The 19,969-nt window shown below is 46.6% G+C and overlaps 1 protein-coding gene and 1 long non-coding RNA gene across 3 annotated transcripts in view; one reads left to right on the plus strand and one right to left on the minus strand.

The window, feature by feature from the left end:
• Nucleotides 1-18,282, plus strand: part of ADD2 (adducin 2) — an 80,123-nt gene extending 61,841 nt beyond the window's left edge. For both annotated transcript variants that reach the window (XM_090051623.1, XM_090051624.1), the window contains exons 9-15: nt 2,641-2,817; nt 4,512-4,769; nt 5,171-5,290; nt 6,354-6,443; nt 7,191-7,356; nt 7,865-7,993; nt 12,640-18,282. In XM_090051623.1, the coding sequence (XP_089907749.1) occupies nt 2,641-2,817; nt 4,512-4,769; nt 5,171-5,290; nt 6,354-6,443; nt 7,191-7,356; nt 7,865-7,993; nt 12,640-12,956 (1,257 nt within the window). In that variant the 3' untranslated portion in view covers nt 12,957-18,282. The remainder of the gene's footprint in view (nt 1-2,640; nt 2,818-4,511; nt 4,770-5,170; nt 5,291-6,353; nt 6,444-7,190; nt 7,357-7,864; nt 7,994-12,639) is intronic.
• Nucleotides 4,788-19,966, minus strand: LOC149862157 (uncharacterized). The gene is made up of 3 exons (XR_016442943.1): nt 19,584-19,966; nt 12,839-12,917; nt 4,788-4,922 (listed from the first exon to the last, which is right to left on the minus strand). It is a non-coding gene; the product is annotated as an uncharacterized LOC149862157 (long non-coding RNA).
• Nucleotides 19,967-19,969: the final 3 nt, after the last annotated feature.

Here is a 19,969-nt window from a genome sequence, read left to right on the forward strand (position 1 = left end):
CCACGCTATGTAGTTCAGATCGATCGAGCTCGGGTGTGTCTGCCCATGCTGCAGTAACACAGTAGAAACATACATCCACCCACTGGTGTGTTGCAGAGGATGAAAGCTCAGCCTTCCTTGACTCTGTCAGTCATCTATCGCCCTCTAACGGTCCAACTCTGGAACAGTTTCAAGAGGAAAAACAACATTTTTTCCAAGATTTTTTGGAGCTTTTTGGTTTTCAGAGAACCCCAGCTAAGCCTTGAAACTGCTGCCAGCAGTTTTCTCAGTAGTTGGAAGCTGGCTTCTCCTCGGATATCAGCTGTGGTTTTGAATGAGACTTCCAGAATTGCTTGGCACTAGAGTAACTTGTTCCCATTGATATCAACACAAGTTCTGTCGTTACTGAGAACAGATATTGTTCACGATAGAGTGTTTCTGATGAGCCCCGATATCTAAACATCCCTCGTTCAGCAAGCACTGATGTAGGGGCACAAAAGCAGCCAATTCCTGCATGGCTTGCTACAGCTGTTTGTTACCTATGTGCAATCCCGTAAAGTGCATGGAGCTGTAATGATGAATAAAAGGCAGTGGGCTCTGCTTGGGATCTTGCATGCAGTGGATTAACTCAGGAGTAATTTCAGTGCAGTGAATGGAGTTAGTGCTCCTAAAGCTGAATATACTGTTCAGCATGACAGAGCTGTGACATGTTCTGTGTGCTAGTTTCAGGAGCACTCCCCTGCTGTGTACAATATGAATACAAACTAAAAATAATGTGGCACAGCTCAGCCCAGCCCCAACCCAAAAGGCGTTTTGGTTTGTCTGCTTCTTGCTATACAAGAACTGTACTTAAAACAGTAATTTTTTGGGTTTTTTTTTTTTTAATAAGAACCCGAAATTTGATAAAGGCAATACATCCGTTTCAGTGTGTAGCTCAGATTAAGTGACTTTTCTGTAACTGGGGGCTTTGGCCAAATGTTAACAAACACTAACTGTGCATATACAAAAGCAGATTTAGAAAACTGTCCTCCTTTGCAAAATCAACATGAGCCCAGATATGAATATAGAAATATGCTTATAGCTTGCAAGCTTCAGGTCTTACTTAGCTCAGCCCTAGAAATTGCTGCCATGCAAGCACATGCATACATACACATACAGAGAACCTTTTTTAATTCAGGAAAAACAGATGTAGAGTAGGCAGGATGTAGTGGGATGCTCAGCAAAGGGAATAAACATTTGTTTAGCTTCGTATGCACCCTGTGGGATGAACAGGGTCTTTGGAAACATGTAGCTGAAAAAGCTGAGCGGTTCCAGCAAAGTGGGTGTTCTGTGCATGGAAGAGGTGGCCTCAGGTTGTTTGTGATAATGCCACAGTCTCCACTGCTTGGTTTGGCTGCTCCTTGCTATATAAGAGCTGCACTTACTACAGAAAAAAAATATATATATATATATATATATATATTTTACTAAGAATCCAAAATTTGACAAAGGCAGTACATTCATTGCAATGTATAGCTCAGATTAAGAAGTGATTCCACCAGCTGCTGACATCTTTATCAGCATCACTACTCAAATCTCTGCCCTGGCTTCTTGCCTGGAGCTACAATCAAGTCTAAAACCAAGACCACCTACAGCAATTGTGTAGTTCCTTTGCATGTCATTCCCCCCCCCAAAAAAAACCCAACAAAAACAAACCCCAACATCTTGTCAGCAAAGCTGGAAAGCACAATCCAGTAATTACATTGTCCTGCTTGTCTCTTCTCAAGCAGAGCAGGGCCAATGCCCTGTAGGAAGGCAGCAGGTTTAATTGTGTTTGTTCTGCAGCAAGGTTGCAATCATGGCCATCCGTTATCAATGCACTCATCCTCCCCTCTGTGCATCGACCTAGTTCCTCAGTTGGAAAAATGAGGTCAGCGCATTACTGAGGCTGAGCCTGGGAGTCATCAGCAGGTGCCGGGCTAGGAATCCAGGGCGTGCACTTTGCAGCCTTCTAGATTGCCACATGCAGCCATGTTGACAGAGGAATATTGCTGCTGTCACTGGGAGTCCTGCTTCTTACTTCGCTCCTGGCTCTCCAGTTACTGAGTCCCCAGGGGAGTAGCTGCTGCTCCCGTATTTGCATTCGTGATGTTTCTGGTGGGTTCTTGGCTTTTGTTTCAAAATGGGCACTTGCGCTGCCTGGCTGGTTGGCAGGCAGGGAGTGCCTTTGGGGGAGTCTAGGGCTGTTCTATGTTGATTTACACCTCCCTGGGCCTTCCAAACTAGGGCAACTCAAGGGACACACTGAAGCTGAGATGGGGAGAGGATTTTTCTGTAAATAAAGTGGGCCCAATTCCACTGCACATGAGCAGTATGTGTGACTGCACAATTAGAGCTTCAATGGCAAGGGAGTCTTTTCACTGCTCCAGTGTGCCCAGAATCCCACCCTAGTGGAAGACAGATTGGGATGGTGGGTTACAGCTCAGCTCTAATGGCTTGATTTCAGTTCCCTTCCACATGGAGAACTCACACCTAGCCAACTCTAGCCAGCAGTCTTTCCACTCTGCTACCTGAGAAGCCCAAAAGGGATGGAAACCAGCAGAGAACCTGGCTTTATCCATGTTTTCCTGACTGCTTCTGTGATTCCACCTATGTCAGTAGGTTCTCTGTGCTCTGTTTCAGGTCTCAGCCTTGTCTAGTGCTGGAGGAGCTGAGAATCTTATTGTGCTGGAGCGGGAGAAGTACAGACCCCACGATGTTGGGTCAGTCCGATGGGCTGGGAGCATGTTTGGACCCATGCAGAAGAGCCGCCTTGGAGAACACGAGTTTGAAGCTCTTATGAGAATGCTAGACAACCTGGTATGACCACTTGGACTTCCCAGCTGTCACTATAGTGTCCCCTCATTCGCTGCAATTCTCTCTGATTTCAGTGTCCATAAGACGCCACACTCTTCTCACCTTCTTGTACTAAACAGGCCTGTGATGTTGCCATGCAAAGCTAAATATTTGTTTATTTATTTATGCCACCCGGGGGGCTGTGTGGCTTATAGTAAATAACAGGCGAGCAAACATTAGAAGAAAACAACTTTAAGAAGGCAACTAGAATAGCAACATAAAACAGAAACCCACTAAATAATATCCCAGCCTAGCTTTGTTTGCTCTATGCCTGTAAAATATATAAATAGTCACTGTGTTTCACTCCTGCAAGGCATTCCATTAAATATACACTCTAGAAAGGATGATTGTATTGTCAGAGGCATAAAGTACTTTGCAACTCTATACGTCAGATATATGATCTCCAGATAGAAAGTGGAGTTGCCCTAACATTAGTTGGAATGGAGGCTAACGAAGCCATTAGCATTTCCAGTTACAGGCGATGGACTATCCAAATACTTTCCTTTGGACAAAGCCCCCAGACCAAGAATCTGGACTTCAAAGTCCATGAAATATGGGACACTGAGGCCCCCAATCCAAACCCTAAGGCCTGTTTGTGAGCCAAGATCTACATTACACCTAGAAAATCTTTTCCCATCAGATCCACTGCTCTCCCAGTCACTGTTCCCTGCCATGCACGGAGCTGGCATTTGAAGCATCTTTCTCTGTATGCACTGATTGTGCCAGGGCAAAATGAATGACTCCGCACTGCAGCAATAGGACTGTGCAGCAGCAAAACCACATTATTGGTCTTTGAAATCTGGGTGCTCTATGGGGACTTGTAGCAAAGAAGGGCAGTGAATAGGAGGCCCTGCTGTTCTGGGTTTGAGGCAGTTGTGGTTCATGTGAGGTTTGTGGTCTGTGTTTACTGGACCTATATATATATAGATATACACATTATCCTTTACCAAATCTGCCATGTTATCAGTGCAGTACAATGCTATTCTGTTCCTTGTTTCTGGGACTCTGAAAGTTACAGGTCTAGTGCTGGGCCTGATTATTCTCCAACCCCAACTTTTAAAGTTCATAAACACCACTCTTGTCAGTGGAGCCATCCTTTACTCACACCCAAAGAATCAGACCCTCTGACCATCTCTTCCCCAGAACTCCACAGAACAAACACACCGCTTGTCTATTAAGACTCTGACACAGTAGTCACAGGAGCTGCACCCTTGGTATCAAAGAGCACTCTGCTTTGCCTCTCTGTGAGCTAGTAATCTATGGGGGAGCCAGCCAGAAGCAAGACATGCTGCAGACTCTCGTGGTTGGAGAATAGACCTGATCTCCAGTGTAGGTTTGTCTGCAGACGGACAGACAGCTAACACGGCTGGTCCGAACTGGTATCAGCCTTTTTCATTGTTTTTTATTATTGCGCAGGGAGTGGGGGGCAGACAGATTATGGTAAATCATTTACAGAGCATCTAAATTTGGAAAAACAAAAGATGTTTGCAAACATTGCAATTAAAAATATGCCCCCAAAATTTTCACGCAGCCAAAATAGAGTAGAGCTGTTTTACATCCTGTAACACCGTTCTCTCAACTTTTCCCCTGTTTCAACCAGCCCCAAAAGCTAGTGTTCGCAACTAAAACACACATTCTGTGTATGTATGTCCTTCTAGGGTTATAGAACAGGCTACACGTATCGTTACCCATTTGTCCAGGAGAAAGCCAAACATAAAAGTGACGTGCTAATCCCTGCCACTGTCACAGCGTTCATCTTTGATGAGGAGGCTGCTCCCATCTCCACCCTCCGACAGCACGCTCAGAAACAACAGAAGGAGAAAACCCGCTGGCTAAACACGCCCAACACTTATCTTCGAGTCAATGTTGCTGATGAGAACCAAGGATATGTGGGCACCCAGAGGAGCAAAACCACGGTACAGGGGCTCTGAACAGTTTGAAATTTTACAGCTGAAGGGTGTTTTTCCTCCACTCACAATTGCTGATTTGGGTCAACTTCACAAATTTCTGTCCATCTCACCAAGTCTTTTCAGATGTGTTGGAGCAGGGAGTGTGGGAAGAAGCAAATACTGAAAAAAAAAAAAAAGATTTTTTTGTCCTGACATTTTTGAAGGGCAGCATTTCAGTTTTATTTGAAACAGAAAAGCTGTAAAGAGCCCAGACGGGAATGCCCGTTAATGTTAGAGTGTCCAAAAGTCTACTTTGGGTCAGAAATGAAGGGTCATATTTTTTCCCAGTCTTCATGGCATTGTGGGTCTCATTTTGATCCATTTTCTCTTCCCTTTCCCTGACATTTCCTGTTCTTTTTGTCCACCAGTGGATGAAGGCCGATGAGGTGGAGAAAGGCAGCAGTGGGACCCCCATCCGAATTGAAAATCCCAACCAATTTGTGCCTCTCTATACCGACCCACAGGAAGTGCTGGAAATGAGAAACAAGGTATGGCTTCATCCCCACATCCTGATGGCCTCCTAAGAATTAAGATCTCATGGGCTGACTGAGATACAGCAGAGTCCTTTGAGGTTCCATTGCAATGAAACATCTGGAAGCAAGAGATGAGACAATTTTGTCTTATTTCTCTTAAATGTTTCATCTGGAAAGATAGTGCTCATGAAGGGGTCCAGACAGGCATCTCCAGAAATCCAAGTCGTTCACGTACTTCCAGAGCAGTTAGTGTGGGAAGCAGTTGTGCAAGACATATCCCTTCCCTAACATCACTTTGTAGATAACACCTTGTAGATACCACTCAGTCACAGCCTGAAAGACCCACCTTCCTGTAATCCATTCAGTTCAGAAGCAGCCAGCACAGGTTCCAGAGTGCCAAAGTGATGCCCAGCTTAGCTAGCCACCAGCTCAGTAGTTCTCAGCCTTAATGGACTCAAGGCACCCTTTGATAGACTCTAGGCACCCTCAGAAAATGCCAGCCCTTCACTTTCATTTGTTTTTTGACTACAGAAAAAATAATAAAGCCATTCCTTTGTTGCAAAGAACTCAGAAGGACCACAGCAGGTCAGAATAGTTTTAACACAATGGGTTCCTATTTGAAATCTTGGGGTTTATCTTGTGAATCACATTTGTACACCTTACAGTGTGTGTGGCACCCTGCAGCACCCTTAAAAGAATCTCAAGGAACCCCAGGGTGCCACAACGCCCTGGTTGAGAGTCACTGCACTAAGTGCTAGACAGAAACATGCTGGTTCATTCCATACTGGCCAATGGAACAGTCACCAGATGGTAAGAGCATTAAGGGACTACTGAACTAACCTGGATTTGGGTGAACAACGCAGAAAAGAGAATCCAGGGACTGAACATCCACTTCCACACATGAGTGCATGGTGCTACCATTTTAACTGGTGCTATGTCACTTGTTCCTATCCCTGATGCAAATGACACCAAAGCAGTGGTGAATCAAGGCACACTCTGTTTTTTGCTACTTCCTTAAGTCATTTAGTCCTTCTGGTACACATCAGCTTTGACTTGTGTATTTATCTGTTGCCTACAGATTCGAGAACAGAACCGCCAGGATGTGAAATCAGCAGGACCCCAGTCTCAGCTGCTAGCCAGTGTGATAGCAGAGAAGAGCAGAAGTCCGGTACTTACATTAACAATATAGCATATTTATCATATCCTGTATCATTTTTCATAATAATAGGGATGGACTGTTTGGGAGCAAACCTCTTCCTTGCCCTTCAACCAAGTCAGCAGCCCTGTGCACGTTACAAGCAAATAGGTTCAGATCTGATTTCAAATCCAACACACAACTTCTGCTACTGCACCAAGTTCAAGGGACCTCTAATCTGAGCTAGCCCCTTTTCTCTAGTTATAAGGGTCAGTCTGAGACACCAGCTGCAGGCACAGTGGAAGGCAACAACTTAGGGGTACCAGGAGAGTACTTCTGGGAACCAGGGCAGAGGCACAGCAGGGGGGCTCATGAAGTCTTGGTGAGAATGTAAGTGCCTCTCCGAGCTGTGACTCCATGGAGGGCAATGTCAAGTGGAGATGCACATTGATGTATCTGGTAGCTTGCCTCCCCCTGCAGCAGCCTCATGGGATACTTCTGCCACATGGAGCTAAGTTTCATACCCCAGAGGAGTTATCTCCTCACCAGTCTCCCAGAATCTCTTCTGCTTTTACGCAAGGTGGAATTGTCCAAAAATGGTTTCCCATTGGGACCTGAAGGAAGGGTTGTGTTGGCCTCAGGAGGCACGTGCTTGAACAGTGTGCTTGACTCTAGGAAAACTGAACCTTGCTAGTGACACAAGAAGGTGCTTAGGATAGTTAATTGGCTTTTAAGACCAGCCCTAGGGTGCAGACACTACAATGTTGTGGTTGGTTTCAGTCTACAGAGAGTCAGCTGGCTTCCAAAGCAGACATGGAGACAAAGGATGGACTCCAGGAGGAGATACCTGCTGAGCCAGAACCCCCCAACCCATTCAGCCAGCTAACAGACCAGGAGCTAGAGGAATACAAGAAAGAAGTGGAAAGAAAGGAACTGGGACTAGACGGTAAATCTCCTGTGGGGAGGAACAGCAGTGGTTTCTTCAGTATTGCGAGTTGGTATAAATATGTGACTCAGAAGCAGAGCAAAACAAAAGGCTCTGTTTTTTGGTAGCTTTTAAGGTGTTGATGTTTGGTTTTGTTCCCTCACTGGAATGAGACAAAAAGTTTTGAGATGTTTCTCTGAGAATGAAATTATGCAAAAATGCCTGCTTTTGGCTAGAAAGTGCGTGGGAACCTAGGTTCAGGTCCCTATTCTGCCTGATGTAGAGCAAAGTTTTTCCATCTCCATCTTGACTCATACCCCACTCACTGGTATATGGAGTATCTCTTTCTCTCACAAAAGCCCAATGCCTCTTTTTGACAGAACTCAGCTATGTCTGCAAAATGTTTCCATTTTGCAATGTCCCTTTGCAGACCCCATTCCAACCAGCCCTACTCAGAAGCTAAGCAGGCAGGTAAAGTTGGCTGGGATCCTGTTTTTCCGCAGCACATAAATGTCTTCTCTTTACCCAGGTGAGAAAGACACCAGCGTGGAGGAATCTCTGGCTTCTCCTGGAAAGTCTCCATCAGCTTCCCCAGTGCAAAGCCCCACAAAGTCTCCAATCAAGAGCCCACCCCTATCCCCCACTAAGTCTTCAGATGGTAAGCTAGGCTTGTGTGCCAGGTCATGTTATCACCGTTCTGCTGCATGAAGACACTTGGAGCACTTGTGCCTGCAGCCTAGGACAGCTGCTGCAATGGGTGGGTGTGCCCACAGTATACATGAGGCACGAATCCACAGAGAAAGCTGACACCTTCCAAACTCTGCAGCAAGGCATGGGCATGCTGTAGGTTTAAAGCAGGCACCTTCCACCAGTGGAAAGACAAGAGAGGTTCTGTGTTACATTGCTAGAAGGTGGCTGGCTTATTACCACTGTAAATTCTGAGCAGCCTTGGTCCTGACAAACAATTCAAGAGGAAGTGTTGCTCTAATTTGAAAGGAGGAACTGATGCAGAAAGAGACTGGGTGGAGTCTAAGGTGGTCTCGATCCAAATTGTCTCCATATACCATCCTTCTCTAAAAATGAGACCTTTGCATTCTTGTATCGGTGAAGGTTTAAAGTAGCTCTCCAAATCAGATTTCTGCATTTATGTAAGTCAATCAGCCTAGGAGGAGGCAGTACAAGTTTTCTTATGTCATCTCACCTGGGTGCCTCCACCTTGACCTGACAACTCAGTCTCCATGCACCTATGTAATTTCCCTGGCCACTGAGATGTGTTGGACAGTGAGGAGGACATTTAGTGCTCAGTGAACTTGATGCTCCCCCCTCCCTGGGAAAGGGACAGAAACCACCAAATTCTCTCCACACTGGCCACCAAGCAGATGGGTCTGGATAGCACAAATCAAATCAAGTCACCTTTGTGAATGTCTGTGCCATCCTGGGGGTAGAGCTGTCAGTGTTTGTTATCAGCATGCTTGTAAGACTGCACGCCTGAGAGCACTGGAAATAATGAATGCATCTGACGGTGCTGTAGGCAAAAAAACCCCAAACCCACAACAAAACAGCCATGGGCAGCAGCAGCCCAGAAAGCGGTGTAGTTCTTGGTGTTCTCACTGTGTCGCATTGTGTCTCACTGTGTTGGTGTTTGTCTGTCTCCACAATCTCTTCCTTTCTCTTTCCTCCATGTGTTGCTTTCATCAAAGGACTTACCTCTGATTCTGAATACTTGTCACTGTAGTAAGTATAGAGAGGCTGTTTTCTACACTCGCATACCATCACCTTGTGGGAGGCGGGGTACTTCTCACAGGAAAGTGGGTGACTGGGGAAAACAGCTGGGAAGCAACTCCATGGAACAGCAGTGTTGTGATCAGTTATTCCAGGTTCCCATTTTCCCAGTGGGGCCAGCTTTTAACTGGAAACCAATAGGGCCCAGTCTTCAAATGTGGGCAAGCTTACTAGAACCCGCACGTTTTTTGTTTAGACGCTCAGACCTTAGGCTCATATCTATTGTGTTTCTATAGGAATATTTCTTGTAGCATCTAGTGTAAACACTAGCACTTGGAAGATCACAGCTACATTGCCTGCATACTGATTTGACCATCTAGACTTGGGATCTAGATCTTTGCAACAAGTTCAGGTGGACCTTTTTTCCTAACATTTTTCTCCCGCTTTTTTTTATGGACTGTTTTGGGAGAGTTGTTCCAGTATTTCCTGCTTGAGATTTTGAGGATTCTCTCTCGCTCATTTTTTCTGCCTCATTTTTACCTCTTATTTCTCTCTTTTTTTTGTTTCCATCCTGCACTAGTTCTGAATGCTGTAAACAGGAGTGAGCTGTAGCTTCAGGTCTTTGTCGAAGTAATTTCCTACCCGCAGGCAAAATTGTGCTTTTGGATCTATCCAGGAGTTCTTGACAGTTTTCTTTGCTCCCTAGTCACCGAACTTCTCCCCTGCTCAGAGGGGGAGCTGTGGCCGGTGGGGGAATAGACTGTTGGGAGCTGATATGTATTGGGCTGATCTGAGAGCTGACCTTTGCCTTGTCTCCCTGCCACACTTTCCAAACACCAGCAGTCACCATTTGAAGTATCTTATGAGCTCAAATGGCCAGCATCAAAACTAGCCAGCTAAGCTGCTCACATTTGCCATCAACAGCTTTTTTTTTCACACCTCCTCTGTCTTTTCCCATTGCTTTCCATTGTGCCTCTGACTTTCTGCTGTTGCACATACAATTTATATCCAGAGTGCCCTGCAGAACAGTGTGGAAGAAGCAGACCTCAAAAACATAATCAGGAGTCTGGTGGAAACCAACTGTTTGCTTTGGGGGTGGGTGCAGCAAAATTAAAACAGGTTTCAATTTTGCAGATACCTCTTGGAATCAGCCACCTAGTTCCCTCCCTGCAAGCAGGAGGCTGAAATCTGGGCAGGTTTCAAGGCCTGAGGTGTAAGTGTAAGGACAGAATGGAGCACAGACATTGGGGCTGGTGCAGAACTACAAGACTCATGTAGGCAAATACAACACCATCCTGCAGAGGCAGAAATGGGAAATCAAAAGAGGGGAAAGTGAACAAGAAACTACTCACATCCTAATGCTTAGGACCAGAGTCTTGGCTGAAATAAATTATTGTAGCTCTATTGAAATCAGTGAAGCTGATGTCAACTCACTGAGGTTTCAGGTCATGTTTTCTTAGCGTTGTTTGCAAACCAAGGTGTCATATGCATACAGTGGGTGCTGCTGCTTTGACAGGCATAGTTTTGTAACCCCTCTTAATTGGGTTTTCCAATGTACGCATTCCAAACTGCAGGTGGAAGTCTCCAGTATGGAATGTTCTTTAAAATGCTAAATCTGTAGAGATAGCATCATCCCCAAATGGTCAGGAGTGGTAACAGGTCCCAGTACTGTAATACCAAAGTAAACTAAATGCTACATGTAAATAGAGCAAGGACCAATCTAATCAGCCACGGGTGGCTCTGGTGGTTTTTAAACAAGAACCTGAGAGTCTAAGTCAGTGGTCTGGCTTCTTCATAGCTCTGAGTATCTCCTGGGGTAGGTGAAATGGCAATAATATCTTTTACACGTTGTTTTCTCCTGGGGATCAGATTCTGCAACCTGTCCTCCCACAGAGCAGCACGTTCCCAAGGACAGTCCCGTTAGAGTCAGGACAACTCTTCTGTGTGAGAGAACTGAAGTATCAGGTTGGAAAAAAAGCAATCCTGGGTCAGGCTGCAAGTTCAGATGGTATGAAATATTTTGCTGACCCAGAGTAAGATACTGTATTGAAAAATCTGATTTGTGGGGTTAGCCTCTGGCAAACCCAGAGAGGGTAAAGGCGCTATAGAATCATTGTGTGTGAATGGCAAAGGTCTTGGTAAATATGATAACAAATCCAAGGGGAAAAATACAAACCGGACAGAAGAGGAGGAGAAAAAGAGACAAGCTGGCTATTGTTTAACTATATTTTCCTGAGAGACTTTTGCTCACGCTCAGTGCCTGAAGGAAATCAAGGTTGCTAAGGTATGTTTTGGTAGGAGCTCTTTGGAAGTCACTCTTGCATCTGTGATATTGGAAGGAAAGACTGGGTGTGGGAGAAAATAGGAAATCCACATGCCTATGTTCACCTGCCACAGAACCTTTAATAAACAGGCCAGAGTGCTTTCAGGGTCCTTAGTTAATCTGCATCCAGTAGATACTGCATTAGGTTATCAATAAGCTCTCCTCCTCTGGATTCTAGAGGTGGAATTTGCAGCCTTAGCGTGGTAGGTGTTGTGAGATTATTGTTATTGTCTACAGACAGAGTCTTCCAGCTCGACTGAGATTTGATAAAGGAAACGAAACCGCTGAGGGACCCTGATGCATAAGGTTTTTCTCTCCACTCTAGGAGAAAAGGAATCATTTCGGCATGTGGGTGGGTAAGAGTGTCCTTCCCAAAGACATTGTCCCAAGCCATCAGGGCCCTGGTTCCACTTTCAGAGCAAGAACTAAGCAAGGTCTACACTACAGCATTTGCCAGCCTAGGGACGTTTCCTGGAGGATGTGAAAAGCTCACCCCCCCCATAGCCATTGCATCCCATAGCTGGTGCAGATGCAGCCAGGCTGAGAGAGGAGACTTTGGTCAGCTTAGCTCTGTCATTTGGGAAGAGAGTTGAGCTATGCTGGTAGAAAAACACCTATTGGCCCGCATCGCCACTCCACTGGGGAGATCTACCAGCCCAGCTATATCAGGAGAGAAACCTTGGTACAGGCAAGCCACTAGCAAGACCCAGTTGTCAAAATAAAGGCCCACAGGGCTTATTGGAAGGAGGATAAGGTCCAGACTGTGAACTTCATGAGCTGCTTTGTTCTTCCTTGCTGGTGCTAGCAATAGTTCACTGCAAAACAATTGACCTAATTCTCCATCTTGGCACCTTTTTACACCTGTGTTTTACACTCATGTCACACTTGCTTTGAACAGACATAAAAATGCACGTGTCATGAAGCACGGAGTAACCAGGCCCAGGGGAATTGATGTGGTGTAAGCGAAGGGGAAATCAGGTTTTATGATGCTTCTTATGCCCTAAGCCAAATTATGCCTCCATTCAAACCAGTATCAACCTGGACTATCCTCACTGGTGGGTTGGTAGTTTAATAAATGCAGAAGGCAGGGCAAAAAATGTCTGCTTCTAACTTGCTTGCAGCCTCTAAGACCACTTCCTACATATTTTGCCCCCCTAAGGCAAACAATGGCCCTGTAGCAGCAGCCCAACTAATGCAAGCTGTGATTCTGCCTCCATAAATCCTCACGCCTTGTGTCTTTCTTTTTCCTTTGTGTGAAGGCGATAAAAAGGCCGACTCCAGCCAGCCGCCCAATGACACCACCGCTGTTGTCCAAAAGGAACAGCAGGATGCGGTGGTGGTGAACGGAAAAGACGATGACCAAACTGCAGAAGAAATCCTAAGCAAAGGAATAAGCCAGATGACCACTAATGCAGATGCTGACACAGACACCCCTAAGGACAAAACAGAGTCAATTACCAGTGGCCCCGTGTCCCCAGAAGGGTCGCCATCCAAATCTCCCTCCAAGAAGAAGAAGAAATTCCGGACCCCCTCCTTCCTGAAAAAGAGCAAAAAGAAGGAGAAGGCTGAATCTTGATTCCTCTCCAGGCCCCTTCCTCCTGCTCCTTCCCACCTACTCCCCTACCCACCAAGGTCACCGGAGCAGTAGAGGGAGCTCCTAACCACAGCTAACAACTGCCTCACTTCGGATGGTTTGTGCTGAGGTAGAACCAGGCGCTGAGAGACTCAAAAAGACTCTTGTGTAGTGCACATGGAGACAAAACCTACGCTTTGGAGGAAATGTGGCGAATTTTCTGGGTGCTCGTGGAGCAAGATGTACCATTCCCCATTAACCTGCTGTTGACCGCTTTTTGAGGAAGTAACCAAGCTTAAAAATGACTGTGGACCTGATTTTTCTGCTTGATGAGCTAGTCACAAATTATTTCACAAGCGATAAATTTACTCTCTTTTTTCCTTCCCCGCAGTTCCACCTTGTCACAGCACTTATAATCCAAGTCGTTTCAGGTTGTGTGGGCTGAGGTCTTCCCACACGCTGCTTTCTTCACAGCACAGGTGGCCACCTTTAGAAACAGTTTTGTGTGCAGAGTTGAGAACACACCTCATGACACATGATGGCACAGCCAGGATGCACTGGATTGATTTGCCAATTTTTTTCCAAGCCTTCCAAGCAGTCCCAGCTAGTCACATGGCTGCACTTGGTTGTGTAACTCAAAGGGTGATGGTACAATTTTATCCAAATCAAAAGTGGGCAGGATTGATCTCCAAAGAAGCAAAGGGCAGGGGATGAGCCCGTGACCTTTTGCTTCCTGGATGGCAATCTTCCGATGAAGCCAACAAGCCATTTTCAAAGTTTTTTTCTGTGTGGAGTGGTGACAAGATATCTTAGGCTTTGTTTGCTGCAGCATGGGATGAAATAGGAAATTAGGCCACTTGGAAAGAAGTATTGTGTTCCGGGGAATACGCAGGTCCCTGCCCAACAACGTCAAGCAAGCTTTTGTGTCCTGCCATAAAGACCGTGGTGGAAACGGAGAGGGAGAATGCCTTGAGAAACCATCTGTTCTGTTTAAAACCAAGGAAACTACAGTCACTAAGTGCTACTTTGTCAGTTTGGCATAAACTCACGCTGCCAATCCCCCTCCTGTGATAGCTGCTGCAGAACCGAAAAGCACCACAAAAGGAGAAGCCTGTAGAAAATGTGACTTTGCTCTTCCTCGCTGCAGTGCTAATTAATGACAACCTTGTCACACTTGGATAGGGCTGTGACATGGAGACCTGTTAGTGCTTTTCATTGCATTCACTGGTTTGGCCTGTGCTATTCCAACCTGGTGCACTGTAGGAAACCTCTTGGCTTGGAAGAGAAGACCAGGTTTATTTAGTATTTAAAATGCTGGGGATGCCGGATGTGCTAGGTGCTGTACCAACACAGAACAAAAGATCTGCCCCTAAACAGATGAGTCACACCCCGCTTCCCACATCCAAACACCTTCCGCTTTCTGAATTCAGCACAGGAGATGGAGAAGGCATCTTTAACACCCCCCTTCAAGGCAACTACTCCAGTTTACTAAACTGCAGGACACTGTGTTCAATAACAAGGTTCTTATGATATAAAACAGCCAAAGCCAAAATCCAGCTTGCAGGTTCAAATGTGCTAGATATGTTTTTACCTTAGCTAAAAAATAACACAAAATCAATATACGCCGCCACTCCTTTCACTTGTGTGTTTTGGTTCTGCACTGAAATGTCATGCTGGATATTGGCTTTAATGTCAATGCCAATTAAAGTTCTGATTTTCAGCTCTCGTACACTGAACCACCACTGAAATGAATGGGAATTTGGCCTGTACAGGAAGGCAAAACTGGGGTACAGGAGTCCACCTTTCAAAGCAACCTTGGTTATAGATATTATTGTTAAGTTATATGAGCATTATAAAGCTGGTCACCAACTGAGATCAGGGAGAAACTCTTCTTGGAACTCCCATGGGAAAGTATTGAATTAGGTACAATGAAAGGGTATTTATTCCTTCCTCTCAAATATCTGACATTGTCCCCTCTTGGAGATGGACTCCTCATCCACACAGATCATTGATCTATTATGGTTACGTTCCTATGAAACATCATGATTTTATGTTCAGCACTGGTTATGGATGAGTTTGCATGGAAGTGCAGAAAGGCCTGAATGACTAAACCTGAGTTGCATGTAGGCTGCCTTCAAAGCCACAGGGAGTTTTCCTGTGCCCCACAAATGTTTTACAAGCTTCTGCTAAAATAGCATGAAAGGGGGCTTACCCAAATTCCCAGATCTGAACATTGTAGAGTGTCAGTGAAGCCTGGATCTGAACCCTTCTTTTATACCTCAAGACAAACTCAGATAATAGCCCTTGGACTTGACCTTAAGCTGGAACTGAAATTGTATTGCTAAATATTAAGTATTGAAGAGACCTGTGTCTTCCTAACCAATGGCTCATTGTACATTCATGTTAGCCTCTGAACACCCACTACACCTATGGAAAATCTGATTCTGCTATCTTTCCATTGACTTTCAAGGCTGTTGGAACTTGCTGTGGCATCAGCATTGAAGAGCAGAATAGATGTCAATGACAGTGGGAGCCGTGAGTGCTGAGAACTGTTCAGAATGAGCCTTATGATGAGGCACAGAGGTTTCATTTCCAGGCACAAACATGAAGAAGCCTAACGCACCACTTTCCTTAGTACATAACAAGACCCATGTCAGTGAGGAAGGGCCAGAGCTTCTGCTGCCTTTTAGTTTCACTGTTCTGAAAAGATGCACTCAAGTTAATAGGGAACAATGACCCCCTGCAATTACATGCTATTCACTCACTGGTTTTTCATTTATAAGTTTACATCTGCTCGCAGTAACACTTGCACCATGTAATCTGCCAGGCATAAATAACCATATAATTATCTTGAACTATACCCCTAATTATCACTGCAATTACAGAACTGATCTATGGTTATTTGTTCCCTGAAAGGCAGGAGTGCAGATCTCAGTGTGAAGCAATGGCAGCAATGCTTTGGGTCTCATTTTGTCATCGCAAGCTCTCCTGAGTCTTAGAGAAGGTGGTTCCTGAGTCAGGAGGAGCATGGTGCTGCTGTGCCCCCAGACCTATCTGAGTCCCAGTTGAATCCCTGCTTCCTCTGTGGAACGGGGAAAGAAGACATCTGTCCTACTGTTCAGGCAGCTTGCTTCTCTCTGCACGCTGATTCAGCTATGCTGCCTGCTTCACTCACTCCCTGCCCACCTGCATTAGCAAGGAAGGAGCAGCCTGGTGGTGGCTGCGTCCCCATAGTACACGGCCTGGGTATGCAATTGAAATATCTAGGGCTATCAGGGGCCTTACACTGACAGGCAGCCAGGCTCAGGATGCTAACTGGCAGGGCATGGAGGGCTGCTGTATCAAGATGGGGAGAGCTTGTTTAAGCCCTCCCTTAGTCTGAAGTTCTTATTTGCAAGTTCACACCCACGGTTATTCAGTGATTTGAGCAGCCACCCAGAAACATGCTGTAACAGTTGCAGAGGACTTTTCACCCCAGGTAGTTTAGTATACTCTGCTCCCTGGACTCCAAGGATTTTGTTCTCACTCTCACATTCACAGCCAGAGGCCTGCACCATGAACCATCCCAAATAGGCCCCTCCTTTGTCTTGTCTTAAGCCAGTATTTTAAAGTAGACCCAACGCTTCCTGTTCAAATTTGTTTGCTAGATTTATTATTATTTTTTAATAAAATCCCTGGGCCCAATTCAGCACTGGAATAAGCAGGTGCAAAACATGCCCATCGCTGTCTTACCTGATTCTCCCCTTACCAATGCTGTGTGATGCTGTTGAAGCTTATGGAGTTATTCAAACCAAAGGAAGGTGTGAATCCAGCACCCACTAAAGTCAGTGATTCACAGCAGGAACTGGATCTCAGCAGAGGGCAGGGTGAAGCCCACTGTATTTGCTGAGATATGCATTCACTCACAAGAGGCTTGGTGCCATCTGTGGTAGGGAGCTAAGTCTGCTGATGCCTTGAGACACGTCACTCCCAATAGGTTTTGGTCCAGAAGTCCGCTCTATTTACCTTTGTCTCTATAAAGTATCATGGCATTGACCTCACACATATTAAATGCCAAATAGGACAGGAAAATAAATGTGTGTCACCTGGGATTGTAGTTGCAAGATGGTACATGCATTGGCACATCTTGTGGTCAGCTTGATTCCGAGATAAAATCCAGGCGTTTTCTGAACTTTTGGGGCCTGTGACCCTGCTCCTAGGTTTATGACACCACTCCCAGTCAGCGTGCAACCTCTTATCTTCCCAATTGCACTTCTACAGGGCTCGTGACCCCACTTGTATGTGCCATGACCCCGATTGGGCTTGTGATCCTTAGCTTGGGAATTACTGATCTAGATGCCAGCTGTGCTCTGGAAACAGATGTCACAGGAAATCAGTGGTCCCCCCCACACAACCATGCAAGTCCTAGGTAAGAGCAGCTCTGCAAAGAAATCATTGCAGGGGGAATGGTGGAATGAGAAAAATGGCAGCAGCAGGGTGGCTACCGCAATGGAAACAGGTGACAGCTTATAGCAGTGGATATCCCAAATGGCATCAGATTTCCCTTTCTGATTGATGGGTGAGCCTGGCTCCATCCTTCTGGTTTGAAAATGCAGCTCTTTACGCTTTGCCTCTCACAGCAGATGGGCTGAGGGCAACAATTCACTCGCTTGCGGAGGAGCCCAGGGGAGCCTGCCCAGTGTACAAACGATAACCAAACTAAGTATGGTACAATGTTCTATATAGCAGTTGGGCTGTTAAAGTGAACTGTCTGTGTCTGACAATCGTTGCTTGAAAGTGCTCTATCATGTCTCCGTCTGTAAATATGACCCTGTGTTTGGCCTTTTGCTAATATTGTGAAGTTTACCGTTGGGTTCTGGTGTAAATAACTTTCTTGCTACCTAGGCTCTGGTAACCTGTATCTGTGCATTACTACTTGAAAGCCTCTATTTTTTTGCTGTGGGTCTACTCTTTTCTCCACACGTGGGGACATCCAGATTTTGGGTTTCCATTGCCGTTTTCGAGTTATCTTTTCTTTTGTTTTTACTCTGTATCGGTTTTGGCTCGTAACCTTTGGGTGCCCGTCCCGCTGGCTTCATGCAGACCCTCCCAGTGGGACCTGGGAGACTTTTGGCCCCGCGGGGTGGGAGTCCTGCTAGGATTGCATGTCCCTGCATCCAGACAACTGTATTACGCTCTTCGTGGCTGAGTGGATATTCCTGTATCAAAGCAACCCTGGGGCCAAGCTCTCTCTGGGGGCCAAGCGAGCTGCCCCCAGGGTCAGGACCAGAGGCTTGTTGTCCCCTTGCTCTATCCCCCTTTTGAGAACAGCAGCAAACAGAATAAACTTTCACGGTAACACTCTGGCCTGCCTGGCACTGCATTTTCTTTCCAGGGAGGTTGGGAGAGGGGGGTGAGGAGGTAGTGCCTGCTTAGTGGCTCCCTCTCTGCCCCTTCCTCTGCTGAGGCCGAGACCTGCCCAACTCATGGCATGGAGGAGCAACTGAACAGCTCCTGTCTGCTCCAAGTTGCCCTGGGACCCCTCAGCTTTCTGCCCCTGGACCAAGTCAGAGTGATGCTGAAGCAGCCCCGGAGGGGATCTGTCATGGGCCAGGGCTTCCCAGCTCCTCGGGGCTCTGTGGTCCCGTGCAGGCTTGCCGAGGGCTGGAGGCTCCACTTACATTTGCAAACGTGGTGGTTGCTTTGAACAGGCAGCTCAGCTCCATCCTGACTTGGGGATCCCAGCCCCTGGCTTTTTCTTGCCCAGGGGCACCCAGGATCTTGCACAAAGTAAAGCTTCCAGCATCATGGCCATGCAGAGGGCTGCAGATGTTCTGTGCATGGCTGGGAGGCAGCCTGAAGGGCTTGGTTTTGCTTAGAAAGCAGCACAATGGATATGTCAGGTGCTGGAGAGGCTGCAAGCGCTCCAGAGAAAGGGTAGGAGGCTGGATCCCAGTCAAAAATCAAGAAACCCAAGGAGAGGTAAAAGCAGAAGCCCAGACGTGCAAGGGAAAGATTCAGCTCATGAGGCTAGAGAAGCGCTTCTAATTTACAACAGTATTACAATAGTGCCAAGAAATGCAGTGTATTTCTTATAGACCAGCTGCCTGAGGGCTGGAGGGTGAGGGAGATGCAGGACACACCACGAAGAGCAGAGAGAAAAAGAAAAGCTTGATCCAAGGATGCAAATATAGTTTCTGTCCCTTAGGAGAAACCTCCTGAGATCCCTAGTGTGTATCTGGAGCAAACCAACCAGAAGTCTTAAGGCATCAATTCAAAAGGGTTTCTCAAGAGAGTCCCAGATCCTTTCAAGGGTGTTAGCACTGTTAGGTGTGCAAACCCCTCTCACAAGATAACCCCAGAGCTTTCACACGGGAAACCATGGTGCTAAAGCCATCCTGCCCTGTGGGGTGTCTCGCATAGATGCAGCCAGGGAGAAGCCGGGGTGAAGGGGAAGACTGCCCAGAGGGAAAGGACGCAGCCTGCCAGTTGCAGTGGGCAGAGGGGTGGTGATTGCATGGCATGAGATGCAGCGCTACACTGTGCCTGGTGTCCCTGGTAGGCACCAACCAGCAGCCTCGCTGCGCAGGGCGCTGGGCAGCCGCCGAGGGCCGGGGCTCGCATGCTTGCGAGAAGGGCTTTGCAACTCACCAGTCGCCCGAGCCGAGGTCATGACCTGGGCACCTACGTGGAGGCAACTGCTGCTGGGTGCTGGCATCTGCAGCTTGCGCCCCCAAAGTGTGTTTCCACGGAGGTGCTGGTTGCAAGGACGTGGGCAGACGAGCTTGCTTGGGTAAAGGTGAAACCTCGTGTTAGACCAAGTAAATGGCTGCGCACAGCGTTCTCTGCAAGCTTTCGGGTACAACCCCCTTCTTCAGACACTCTCCCTCTGCCTGAAGGAGGGATTTGTACCCGAAACCTTGCAAAGAACGGCTTCCCCAAACATGTATTTAGTCTAATACAAGATTTCACGTGTGCCCAAAGAACCGCGCCTGCCTATTTCCACGGGGGGCGCGTTCAGCAGCAGCACAGGCCCA

Source organism: Crocodylus siamensis, chromosome 6 (genome assembly GCF_052110815.1).
Source record: "Crocodylus siamensis isolate JL-2025a chromosome 6, ASM5211081v1, whole genome shotgun sequence".
NCBI classification, from domain to species: Eukaryota; Metazoa; Chordata; order Crocodylia; family Crocodylidae; genus Crocodylus; species Crocodylus siamensis.